The 13,794-nt window shown below is 39.2% G+C and overlaps 1 protein-coding gene across 2 annotated transcripts in view; it reads right to left on the minus strand.

Annotated features, from left to right (window-relative positions):
* The window catches only part of IL13RA1 (interleukin 13 receptor subunit alpha 1), a 68,906-nt gene that overhangs the window by 17,052 nt on the left and 38,060 nt on the right, over nt 1–13,794 (minus strand). For both annotated transcript variants that reach the window (XM_084870395.1, XM_084870396.1), the window contains exons 7-8: nt 6,010–6,057; nt 5,602–5,737 (exon numbers count right to left, since the gene is read on the minus strand). In XM_084870395.1, the coding sequence (XP_084726521.1) occupies nt 5,602–5,737; nt 6,010–6,057 (184 nt within the window). The remainder of the gene's footprint in view (nt 1–5,601; nt 5,738–6,009; nt 6,058–13,794) is intronic.

The raw sequence follows: 13,794 nt of genomic DNA on the forward strand, positions 1-13,794 counted from the left end.
ATGAATGAATGAATAAACACCTTAAAATTATCTAAAACTGACTCTCAATGTTGCAAAGATGGCAACCAGCAGAAAGGTAGAGTGTGAGAGAATGAGGGAGTGATAGAGGAGTATGTGGATGTGTGCGGTGTGTGTGTGTGTGTGTGTGTGTGTGTGTGTGTGTGTGTGTATGAGCTAGGGACACTTAGATTCTGCAGGTCTTCCACGGGGCTGACAAACCGGGCAGTCTTAGATGGCGGAGCCCTGTATACAAAGGATTGTTAGAAAATAATATGAACAACTGTACTCCAACAAACTAGACAACCTGGATGAAATGGATATATTTCTAGAAAAATACAACCTTCCAAAACTCATTCAGGAAGATTCTAAAAATCTCAGTAGCTTGATAACTATGGAAGAAATTGAAGCAGTCATCAAAAAGACACCAGTAAACAAAAGCCCGGGGCCAGATGGCTTCCCAAGGGAATTTTACCAAACATTCAAGGAAGAACTAAAAATCTATCCTCAGACTATTCCAAAAAATTCAAGAGGAAGGAACACTTCTAAGGTCATTCTATGAATCCAGCATTAACCTAATACCAAAACCAGATAAAGACAACACAATGAAAGAGAATTATAGGCCAATATCCCTGATGAACATAGATGCCAAAATCCTCAACAAAATTGTAGCAAATCAGATTCCAGCAATACATCAGAAAGATCATACATCATGACCAAGCAGGATTTATCTCGGGGATGCAAGGATGGTACAATATCTGCAAATCAATAAATGTTATACATCACATAAACAAATTGAGAGATAAAAATCACATAGTCATATCTAAGGATGCAGAAAAAGCATTTGATAAAATCCAACATCCTTTCTTGATAAAAACTCTCAGCAAGGTAGGAATAGCAGGATCATACCTCAGCATAATAAAAGCCATATATGACAAATCCACAGCCAACATCATACTCAATGGGCAAAAACTAAAACCATTTTCCCTAAGAACAGGAACAAGACAGGGATGCCCACTCTCACCACTCCTGTTTGACATAGTACTGGAAGTACTAACCATAGCGATCAGACAAGAAGAATAAATAAATAAAAGGCATCCAAATTGGAAAAGAAGTAAAACTCCTTATTCCCAGATGACATGATACTGTACATAGAAAACCCTAAGGACTCCATCAAAAAGTTATCAGACTTAATAAGTGAATCTGGCAATGTAGCAGAATACAAACTTAACGCCAAGAAATCTATGGCATTTCTTTATACCAATAGTGAACTTATAGAAAGAGAAACTAAAAAAGCAGTCCCATGTACCATTGTACCAAAAAAATTAAGATACATAGGAATTAATTAAAGAGGTTAAAGACCTATATGCAAAAAACTACAGGACACTGAATAAAGAGATAGAGGAAGACAAGCAGATGGAAGAACATACCATGTTCATGGACTGGTACAATTAACATCATTAAAATGTCCATACTACCCAAAGCAATCTATAGATTCCATGCAATCCCCATTAAAATACCAACAGCATATTTCACAGACCTAGAACAAACATTCCAATAATTCGTCTGGAATTTTAAAAAAGATCCCAAATAGCAGCAGCAATCCTAAGAAAGAAGAACAAAGTAGGTGGGATCTCAATACCAGAATTCAAGCTGTATTACAAAGCCACTGTTATTAAAACAGCCTGGTACTGGCATAAGAACAGACATATAGATCAATGGAATAGAATAGAGAACTCAGAAATCAACCCAAACCACTATGCCCAATTAATATTCGACGAAGGAGGCAAGAGCATACAATGGAGTCAAGACGGTCTCTTCAATAAATGGTGTTGGGAAAATTGGACAGATAGATGCAAAAAGATGAAATTAGACAACCAACTTACACCATACACAAAAATAAACTCAAAATGGGTAAAGGACTTAAACATAAGATGAGAAACCATAAAAATACTAGAGGAATCCACAGGCAGCGAAATCTCAGACATATGCCAAAGCAATTTCTTCACTGATACTGCTCCTAGAGCAATGGAAACTAAAGAGAAAATAAACAAATGGGACTACATCAAAATAAAAAGCTATTGCACAGCAAAAGAAACCATCAACAAAACAACAAGAAAGCCCACTGTATGGGAGAACATATTTGCCAATGTTATCACCGATAAGGGTTTAATTTCCAACATTTACAGGGAACTCATACAGCTTAATAAAAGGAAGATAAACAACCCAATTAAAAAACAGGCAATGGACCTAAATAGATACTTTTCAAAAGAAGACAAAAGGAAGGCCAAGAGACCTATGAAAACATGCTCAAAGTCACTAACTATATGAGAGATGCAAATCAAAATGACAATGCAGTACCATCTCACACCTGTCAGAATGGCTATCATCAACAAATCAACAAGTGACAAGTGTTGGCGAGGATGCGGAGAAACAGGAACTCTTTTCCCTGCTGGTGGGAATGCAGACTGATGCAGCCACTGTGGAGAACAGTATGGAGTTTCCTCAAAAAACAAAATGGAACTCCCATTTGACTCAGTGATCCCACTTCTAAGAATATATTCCAAGAAGCTAGAAACACCAATCAGATAGGATATATGCACCCCTTTGTTCATAATAGCATAATTTATCAAAGCTAAGATTTGGAAACAGCCTAAGTATCTGTCAGCAGATGAGTGGATTAAAAAACTGTGGTATATCTATGCAATGGAATACTGTGCTGCAGTAAAAAAGGAGGAATTCTTACCATTTGCAACAGCATGGATGGACTTGGAGAGCATTATGCCAAGTGAAACATGCCAGTCAGAGAAAGATAAATACCACATGATTTCACTCATTTATGCAATATAATGAACAACATAAACTGATAAACAAAAACAGATCCAGTGACAGAGAAGCAGCTATCAGACTGTCAAACCTCAGAGGGAAGGTAGGGGAAGGTGGGAGTAAGGGGGAGAGATCAACCAAAGGACTTGTATGCATGTATATAAGCCCAACCAATGGGCATAGACAACAGGGAGGTGAGGGCATGATTGGGGGGGGGGATTTGGGGGTTTATGGGGGGATGAGGACACATATGTAATACCTTAATCCACAAAGAATTTAAAGATTAAAATAAAATAAAAACAAATTATATAAAGCCAAGATATCTCAACAGGTTTCAGACACTATTAACAAAGATGTTATATCTTTTAAATGCATCATCTCATTAACAGTGACTATATTTTCGTATTGGTTACTTAATACTATTAGAATACCTAAAATAATCCTAACAACAACTAGCACTACTACTGTTCTTAATTGAGCACCTACTATATGTGTGATGCCATACTACGTGCTTCTATATGTGTATATCTATGCTACAGAGGTAGATAATACTGTCTCCCATTTACACAGATGAGAAGAGCAAGGTTCAGAGCAGTTTACTAGATTGTCTCTAAGGGTTTAGTAAGTGATGGAGTCAAGCCTCAAATCCAGCACTGTCCAAATCCAAAGTCTTTAATTGTTACACCTAACTCGTGAACTATATGTCTATTTATTCAATTATCTTTTCCACTAAGACATGAACATTTAGAAAGCATCAAGGCATAGATAGCATCATTGTTTTAGGCAGCCTCTAAGATGACCCCAAATGATCCCTGCCTCCTGGTATTCACACCCTTATTTAACCCCTCCCCTTGAGGATGGGCTGAACTAATTGACACATTTGTAAAAAACTGAACAGCAACAGTGATGGAATATTATTTCCAAGATCAGGTTATAAAAGACTGTGGTTTCCACACTGGGTATTCTCTTATATAGTCTTTCTTTCTTAAATCACTCAATTGGGGAAGCCAGCTGATACTATGTAGCCCTATGGGGAGATCCATATAGCAAGGAACTGAGGGAAGCCTCTGTATTGATATTCTAGAATTACTTTAGCAAATCACTACACACTGGTTGGCTTAAAACAACAGGGATATATTCTCTAACAGTTCGGGAAGCTAAAAATCCAAAATGAAGGTATCAACAAGGACATGCTCCCTCTGAAGGCTCTAGAGAATAATCCCTCTTTGCCTGTTCCTAGATTTTGGTGGGTCCCAGAATCCTTGGCATTTATTGGTTTGCAGCTGTAGCACTCCAATTTCTGTCTCCATGTTCACATGGTCTTTGCTATGTGTGTCTCTCTGTGTTTTTGTGTATCCTCTCTTCTACTTATAATACTAGTCATTGGTTTTAGCACTTAATCTAATCCAGTATGACCTCATTTCAATTTGAATACATCTGCAAATCTCTATTTCCAAATAAGGTCACAATAATAGGTAACAGGAGTTGGGATTGAAACACATCTTTTGGGGGGATATAATTCAATCTGTTATAACCCCCCTCCTCTCCAGCAGCCAGAGAGGAATTGAGGCTCTCCAATGACAACGTTAGTAGTGAGCTTGGAAGTGGACTCTTTAGCCCCAGTCAAGCTTTCAGATGAGGCTCTAGTCCACACTGGTAGCTTGACTGTAACCTGATGAGAGAACTTGAGCCAGAGTTGCTTAGCTAACCTGTGCACAGATTCCTGACACACAGAAAAAAACTGAATTAGTAAATATGTGTTTTTTTAAGCCACTATATTTTGGCATAATTTGTTATGCAACGATAGATAACTAATACAACCATGTTTGACACATAGATTGTTCAATTACTCAAATAATAGGGAATTGACTACCTTAACAACTTGTCTCTCTGACTGTTAGATAGCTGTTAGAAAGTCCTAAAGTTGGTCCTCTTTTTCCCATAAGGAGCCTCAAAAAACATACGTAGTCTATTCCCTCTTCTACCTGAAAATACCTAAAATGTTAGAATTCATCAATCATGACTTCCCACACTTACTTCATCAAGTCTTTCTCCCTAAATTTTGAGATTCTTCAACATCCTGATTACCCTCTTTCAAGAATAGGCATCCGCAAAAATGTGGTGCCCAGCATGAATACAGCACACTTCTGATGTGTACAGGACTCTGTGCCCCACCCTCCCACGTTCCTTTGTTTTAGGTGCTTCACTGTCGCTACTGCCTACAACTGCATGTTCCTTTAGGGATACTTAAGGACCCAATGTTGAGTCACTTTGAGTTTACAGTCAAACAAAACCCTATATGCACCCTACAACACACACATTCATAAAGCACAGGTATTTCAATCCTATACTTGAGTCTGGCAAATAGCTTGTTCAGCCTATCAATAAATGAAACTGATTTTTTCAAACCTAGATACAGGTTTATGTCTATTAAATGCCATCAAGGGCCACTGTTCTATTCTTGATTCTATCACCAACACATAAGTTAAGTCCTCTAGCATTGTACAATCTGCAGATCTAATCATGCCTACCTTCTAAAGATGGAGGCAGGACAGAAGAGAAAAAAATACCATTTGCATTATGGATTTTCAAAGTGCCTTATTAGTATATTGCAAATTGGGTGATTTGACAGTAATTAAACAGAAAATACATTTCAATTGTAATACTCACTGGCTGACATTAAGAATATAGAACACCCCTTTTCCCATCCTATTTTCTGCTTCAGCTTAGTTTCCATGCATCAGTGGTTTAAATTTAAATAAAATCCTGTTCCCTTACCTATAATCATCGCTGGACTCCAATTACTCCACAGTTTGTCATCCGCATAGCAAATCTTATTTGTTTTTACTCTCATTCTGACTGTGTTCAAAGTATCATGAAGAACACCAGGAATCCGGAAACAAATTGTACCATCCTTAAAATTAAAAAACAACAACAACAACACACAAGTATATTAATAGTTTATTCTCTTTCTCTGCTTCTGAATCTTAAATATAATTATCGAACAAATTCTGTATATGATTAAGACTTGAATTGTACTCCAAATTATCTGACTTTAACTCCTGGATAAAAATGGACAATAATACACAGAACAAAGAAGTTCAAATTTAGGCTATGCTCCCCCAGCCCTATCCCCAACTACTCTTATGTGTTTAAGTCCAAATAGCTAAAGTTGAATTTACTGACCTCCGTGTTTCCCTCAAACTCTGAATGAGTACATATGGATTCATCAACCTTGAAAATAAAAAATAAATAAAAATGAGTAAATTGAAAATATTTTAAAAATCACATTTTACATGATTTAATCATTTCTAACAAGGTTTCCTTTATTCCATTAAAAGAAAACCTGCCCTGGCTGGTATAGCTCAGTTGGCTGGGTATCGTCTCATATATGATTGATTATTCTCTCTCATTATTGATATTTCTATTTCTCTCTCTCCCTTCCTCTCTGAAATCAATAAAAATATTTTTTAAAAAGATGTCTTAAATAGGATAAAAATATTAATCATAAAGAAAACACTTTTTATAAATCTATATTAACATTAAAAATATATTCTATCCTCTATAATAAAAGCCTAATATGCAAATTGAATGTCATTCCAGCACACAAGGTGACTGCCCCTATGTGGTCAAAGATGGCCATCCCCATGTGAACACAAGATGGCTGCCACAAGATGGCCAGCAGGGGAGGGCAGTTGGGAGGGACCAGGCCTGCAAGGGAGGGAAGTTGGGGGTGACCAGGCCAGCAGGGGAGGGCAGTTGGGGTGACCATGCCTGTAGGGAAGGGCAGTTAGGAGTGACCAGGCCAGCAGGGGAGGGCAGTTGGGATGACCAGGCCTGCAGAGAAGGGCAGTTAGGGGTGACCAGGCCAGCAGGAGAGGGCAGTTAGGGGCAATTAGGTGGGTAAGGGAGCAGTTAGGTGTCGATCAGACTGGCATGGCAGTGGTTAGGGGGTGATCAGGCTAGTAGGCAGAAGCAACTAAGGGCAATCAGGCAGGCAGGCAGGCAAGTGGTTGGGAGCCAGCAGTCCTGGATTGTGAGAGGGATGTCCCAGATTGGAGAGGGTGCAGGCTAGGCTGAGGGACACCGCCCTCCCCCCACCATGCTCAAATTTCATGCACTAGGCCTCTAGTTAAGGAAATAAAAAGGTAAGGCATAGAATGAGAGAAGATATTTGTAATTTCTTACAAAAGACTTGCATATATGTATTATATAACATGTATTTACATTTATACATAATACACATATATGTACATACATCCCACAAATTAATAAGGAAAAAACAGACAAGTCAATGAAAAAACTGGCAAAATACTTGAACAGGCATTTCACAAGAAGATATTAAAATTGTCAGTAAACATGAAAAAGTACTCAATTTTATTAATTACCAGGGAAATTCAAATTAAATATACAAGATAAGAATACACACACCAACCAGACAATAAATACCAAGTGGTTGCAGTGGTTGCCACCAACCGGTGGCCTGCAAGGTCCAAAAAGTTTGCCACCGCTGTTGATGAGGCTATAAAGGATCTAGCGCTCTCAATTTCTGCTCTTAGTAGTGTAAATTAGCAAAATTACTTGAGAAAATGATATTATTTACTAGATAGAATAAGATGTAATCCTACAACCTATATATGCCCAATCAAAATGTATGCATGTGTGCACCAAGAAACAAGTATGAAAATGTTCATAAAAACTCTAGCGATAAAACTCCAAACTAGAAACTACTGAAATGTCCATCAATGGGAGAAGGGATAAATCAAATGTATATTGGCACAATAGAATGAATACAATGAATATGAACCATCTACAACTACAGGCAAGAATATCAGTCAATCTCATAAACATAACACAGTGAAAGAAGGCAGATACACACAAAAATAAATTCACTATAGTCAATTTTAAAAAGTTTAAAAAGAGTCAACAAAACTAATCTCTGAGATTAGAAGTCAGGATAATAGTTGTTCTTTGGGAGGGTAGTGACCAAAAGGGGTCATGATGTGGCTTCTGGAGTGCTAGTTATGAAATTAGCAAAATCACTTGTGAAAAATCATCTAACTGCATATAATGACTTGTGTAGTTTTTCTCCTACATCAATTACAAATTTTAAAAAGAGGAAAAGAAATCATTCTCCCTTGTTGACAGTATAATGTATGAAAAATAACTAGGTTACAGGAAATATAATATAAAATTTTACTCCACACAATTTAAGTCACTTGCTGTCTGATGTAAAAAGAATAATCAGTTCCTGAAATGCAAATATTTCAAAACTGAGTAAAAAATCAACACATGAAAATCTGTCTACTTTTGGCCAACAGGTACATGAAAAAAATGTTCAATATCACTAATCATTGGGAAATACAAAACAAAGGCACAATGAGATACCATCTCATACCTATTAGAAGAGCTATTATAAAAGAAAATCAATAAATAACAAGTGTTGTCAAGGATATAGAGAAAAGGGGACACTTGTGCACTATTGGTGAGAATGTAAACTAGTATAGCCACTATGGAATACAGTATTACATATCCATATGGAAGGAGAATCTTTCTTTTCTTTCTTTTTTTTTTTTTTTGTATAGAGGTTCCTCAAAAAATTAAAAATAGAACTACCATATGATCCAGCAATTTTATTTCTGTGAATATATCCAAAGGAAATGAAATCAGGACCTCAATGAAAAACAAATCAGGATCTTGAAGAGATATTTGCACTCCATGTTTACTGCAGCATTATTCATCATAGCCAAGATGTGGAAACAACCTAAGTATATCAATGGTTGGATAAAGAAGAAATGGCACCTATGGAATATTATTCATATACTAGAGGCTTGGTGCATGAAATTCGTGCACAGTGGGGAGATGTGTCCCTCAGACCAGCCTGTACCCTCTCCAATCTGAGACCCCTTGAAGGATGTCTGACTGCCCGTTTAGGCCCGTTACCGGTAGGATCAGGCCTAAACAGGCAGTTGGACATCCCTCTCACAATCCAGGATTGCTGGTTCCCAAATGCCTGCCTGCCTGCCTTCCTGATTGCCCCTAACTGCTTCTGCCTGCCAGCCTGATCATCCCTAACCACTCCCCTGCCAGCCTGGTTGATGCCTAACTGCTCCCCTGCCAGCCTGATTGCCCCTAACTTCTCTCCCCTGCAGGCCTGGTCACCCCTAACTGCCCTCCCCTGCAGGCCTGGTCCCCCTCAACTGCTCTCCCCTGCAGGCATGGTCCCCCACAACTGCCCTTCCCTACAAATCCGGTTGCCCTCAACTTCCCGCTTCTGCTAACCTGGTCACCCCTAACTGCCCTCCCCTGCAGGCTTAATCGCCCCCAACTGCCCTCTCTTGCAGACCTGGTCCCTCCCAACTGCTCTCTTCTGCTGGGCATTTTGTGGTGGCCTTTTTGTGTGTTTGAGTGACGGTCAATTTGCATATTACTCTTTTATTATATAGGATAGAGGCCTAGTGCATGGGTGGGGGCCAGCTGGTTTTCCCTGAAGGGAGTCCCAGATCAGGGTTAGGATTTCCTTGGGGCATAGGATGGCCTGGGCGAGGAGCCTGTGGTGGTTTGCAGGCCGGCCATGCTCCCTGGTGACCCATGCAAAGGCCCTGGTATCTTGGGTTTATTTATCTTCTATAATTGAAATTTTGTAGCCTTGAGCGGAGGCCAGGGCAGGCCAAGGCAGGCGTAAAGCTTGACTTCCTCCATCGCCAGGGAAACCCAAGCTTCCTGCTTGTTCTGTGGCTGCAGCCATTTTGTTGGGATTTATTCATCTTCTGTAATTGAAACGTTGTAGCCTTGAGTGAAGTCCAGGAACAGTCAGAGTGTGCAGGAAGCTTGGCTTCCTCCATTGCCAGGGAAACCCAAGCCTCCTGCTTGCTTCACGGTGGCAGCCATCTTGGTTGTGTTAATTTGCATACTCACTCCTGATTGGCTGATGGGCGTGGCTTGTGGGTGTAGCAGGTGTATGGTTAATTTGCATATTACTCTTTTATTAGATAGTATGAGAGAAAAAAATATCCTGCTATTTGTGATAACTTCGATGAAACTTGAGGGCATTATGCTAAGTGGAATAAGACAGAGAAATACAAATACTATATGCTGTCACTTATATGTGGGATCTAAAAAAGTCAAATTCATAGAAGCAGAGAATAGAATGCTAGTTGCCAGAGGCTAGGGTATATGAAAAATGGGAAGATGTACATCAAAAGTATAAAATTTCAGTAATAAGTTCTGAAGATCTAATGGGTAGCATGGTGATTATCCTATCTAATAAAAGAGTAATATGCAAATTGACCATCACTCCAACACACAAGATGACTGCCCCAATGTGGACACAAGATGGCTGCCACAAGATGGAGAGTAGGGGAGGGCAGTTAGGGGGTGATCAGGTCAGCAGGGGAGGGCAGTTAGGGGCAATCAGGCAGGCAGGGGAGCAGTTAAATGTCAATCAGGCTGGCAGGGTAGGGCAGTTAGGGGCAATCGGGCCAGCAGGGGAGCAGTTAAGCATCAATCAGACTGGCAGGGGAGTGGTTAGGGGGTGATCAGGCTGGCAGGCAGAAGTAGTTAGGGGCAACCAGGCTGGCAGGCAGGCGAGTGGTTGGGAGCCAGAGGTTCTGGATTGTGAGAGGGATGTCCCATATTGGAGAGGGTACAGGCTGGGCTGAGGGACACACACACCCTGTGCACCAATTTCATGCACTGAGCCTCTAGTAGTTAATAATACTGTATTGTATACTTGAAATTTGCTATGAGAGTAGATTTTAAGTGTTCTCACTACACCAAACAAAAAAGGTAACTGTGAAGTGATGGATGTTAATTAACTTAATTGTGGATATCATTTCACAAAGTGCATGTATATTAAATCATCATGTTGTACACCTTAAAAATAATCACATTGTACAACATATATATATATATATATATATAATTTTTACATGTTAATTATACCTCAGTAAAGCTTGAAAATAGTCTTCTTTTTTAAAAATATTTTTTATTACAGTTGACATACAATGTTATATTAGTTTCAGGTGTATAACATAGTGGTTAGACATTTATATAAAAAAATAATTCAATTTTTATTCCCTTGCCAGTGTGGACCAGTTAGTTGGAGCATCATCCTATGCACCAGAAGTTTGTAGGTTCAATTCCCAATCAGGACACATGCTCAGGGGTGCGGGTTCAATCTGGACCAGGGTACATATGGGAGGCAGCCGATTGATGTTTAGCATGTTTCTCTCTCTCTCTTTCTCCCTCTCCCTCTAAAATTAATAAAAACATATCCTCAGGTGAGGATTAATATATATATATATATATATATATATATATATATATATATATATATTCAACTTCTATCAGAGATATTTAAACATGGGACAAAGAACAGAACATATATAGTTATGACTTATGATTTTTGGCATTCAATGTCATTCACTAAAATGGTTCCTATCAGTATTTGTGAAGAGCTGAAAGGCCAGCTGAATGATGAAGGGTCATTCTTTCAATACCTCATATAGATGCAAAGAAAAAGCCACTGAGGGACTACTGTACCCTACTGCTGGTCATTTGGAATTAGAGGCCTTTTGGGGAATCCCAAGTGTCAACTACCATTTGAGGGATCAGGTTGCAAGCTGATGTCCTCCTTTCCTTGGACCATCTCCCAGACATATTTTTATAAATATACTAGAGGCCTGGTGCATGAAATTTGTGCACTCAGGGAGGGGTGTCCCTCAGCCCAGCCTGCACCCTCTCCAATCTGGGATCCCTCGGGGGATGTCCAACTGCCAGTTTAAGATTGGGCCTAAACCAGCAGTTGGGCATCCCTTTCACAATCTGGAACTGCTGGCTCCTAACCACTCACCTGCCTGCTGCCTGATTGCCCCTAACCATTTCTGCCTGCTAGCCTGATTACCCCCTAACTACTCCCCTGCCAGCCTGATTACGCTTAACTGCTCCCCTGCTAGCCCAGTTGCCCCCAAATGCCCTCCTCTGCTGGCCTGGTTGCCCCCAACTGCCCTCCCCTGCTGGCCTGGTTGCCCTCAACTGCCCTCCCCTGTAGGCCTGATCACCCCTAACTGCCATCCCTGCTGGCCTGATCACCCACAACTATCCTCCCCTGCCAGCCATCTTGTGGCAGCCATCTTTGACCACATGGAGGCAGCCATCTTGTGTGAGGGCATGAGGGTCAATTTGCATATAACCTCTTTATTATACAGGATATATATAGATATTAGTATATATATTCTAAAGCCAGCAAATCATTGTGTAAATTAAAGGCTTTGGGCTCTTGTTCAAATGTAAATCCTCTTGTGTTATTTATCAGCTGCTTAGATACCTCTATGAGAAAAGAAAAACAAAGGCACATAGAACCAAGTAGATAGTTTGCAGGGATGGGGGTGGCCAAAGACAAGTCATTCCTTACTTTGTGATTCTGCCATGAGCTACCTCTATCTGACCACATCCCTCATGTGATGGCACAATTCATGTTCCAGCCTACTTCCCTCTTAACTGGAACACCAGGCAAAATAATTCCTCAAAAAGTCTTGCAAAAAGAAAAAAAAGAAAAAAGGTCTAAACAGCAGAACTCAAGATCAGAGAGCACACAAAAGCTGATGATATTCTAGGAGAGGAAGCAGCTGCTGACCATCTGTTAGGAGAGAGTACATTACACTCAAGTGTATAAACAGAGTTATAATTCCACATAGACTATAGATCTGACTTAGATGAATAAGTTCCATATATGTGTGTTCTCTTCAGAAGTTCATAAAAATAAAGTAATTTAATTCAACAAAAATGTGTTAAGTGATGATTACACAAATGGTGTTATACCAAGTATTCTTTGTCAAAGTTTAATACATGGAGACCAACTTTTGAAGTCATACTTATTAACTGTATGGCCTGTAATATGTTACTTAACTTCTCTGAGCCTTAGTTTCTCTATAAAATGTAAACTACTTCATGAATTATTATAAACCACTGTATGAGAAGTACACAGAAGAGTATATCTGTAGCATATCATATAAACACTTAATAATTAATGACTGTTAGTATTAAGCTAAAGTATTGATGTGATTCACAGTGTTTAAGAACAAATACTTAGAACTTGGACTTTTGCTGAAATCTTGACTCTACCACTTTTTCTAGAAATGTGATCTCAGTAGTAACCTCTGAGACTGATTTTTCTCATCTGTAAAATGAAGAGGGGGACAGGACCTATATCCTTGGGGTTACTCTGAGGACTTAATGAGACAATTCAGATAAAATCCTTATAAAAATACCTAGTGCATATTAATTGCTCAATACATATTAGCTGCTATTAATAGCAGGAACAGCACAAAGTAAACAACACCTAACTCCTCCCTACAGCAGCTTATATTTTTAGTGGAGAGAACAGGCCTACACAGGTGATCAGAGTAACTATCAAGACATAATTCAGTGCTAAATGAATAATACAAGCAGAATACAAGTGTATTCTGGATTTGACAGGAGAGCAGTAAAGGCTGGAGAAAGCAATTATATTTCAGTTTTCTGGTAGGTCACTTAGTTGGAAATGCAAGCTGCACCCTCTCCCCACTTGGAAGCCCTCTGCTTTTTCCCTTTGCAGTATTGTATGGGGACATCAGTTTCTATACCAGATCATGGGTACTTTATTTCAGAAATAGATTCATCTGCAAATGCCCAGAAGAGCTCTGCTCAGCTGTGGACCTGATCATTCCCTTTGGAGTTATTAACCTGTCAACACTGGCATATTTTAGTAAGTAGAAATGCTCTTCAAGTTATGATGGCGTTACATCCCAATAAACACTTCATATGTTGAAAATATCCAAAGTAAAAAATGCACTTGAAACACCTAACGTACTGAACACCATAGCTTAGCCTAACCTATATTAAACATTCTCAGAACACTTACATGACCTACAGTGGGGCAAAATTATCTAACAAAAGCCTATCCTATATAATAAAAGGGTATTATGCAAA

The sequence above is a fragment of the Pipistrellus hanaki genome (genome assembly GCF_964339955.1).
Source record: "Pipistrellus hanaki genome assembly, chromosome: X".
Classification (NCBI taxonomy): Eukaryota; Metazoa; Chordata; class Mammalia; order Chiroptera; family Vespertilionidae; genus Pipistrellus; species Pipistrellus hanaki.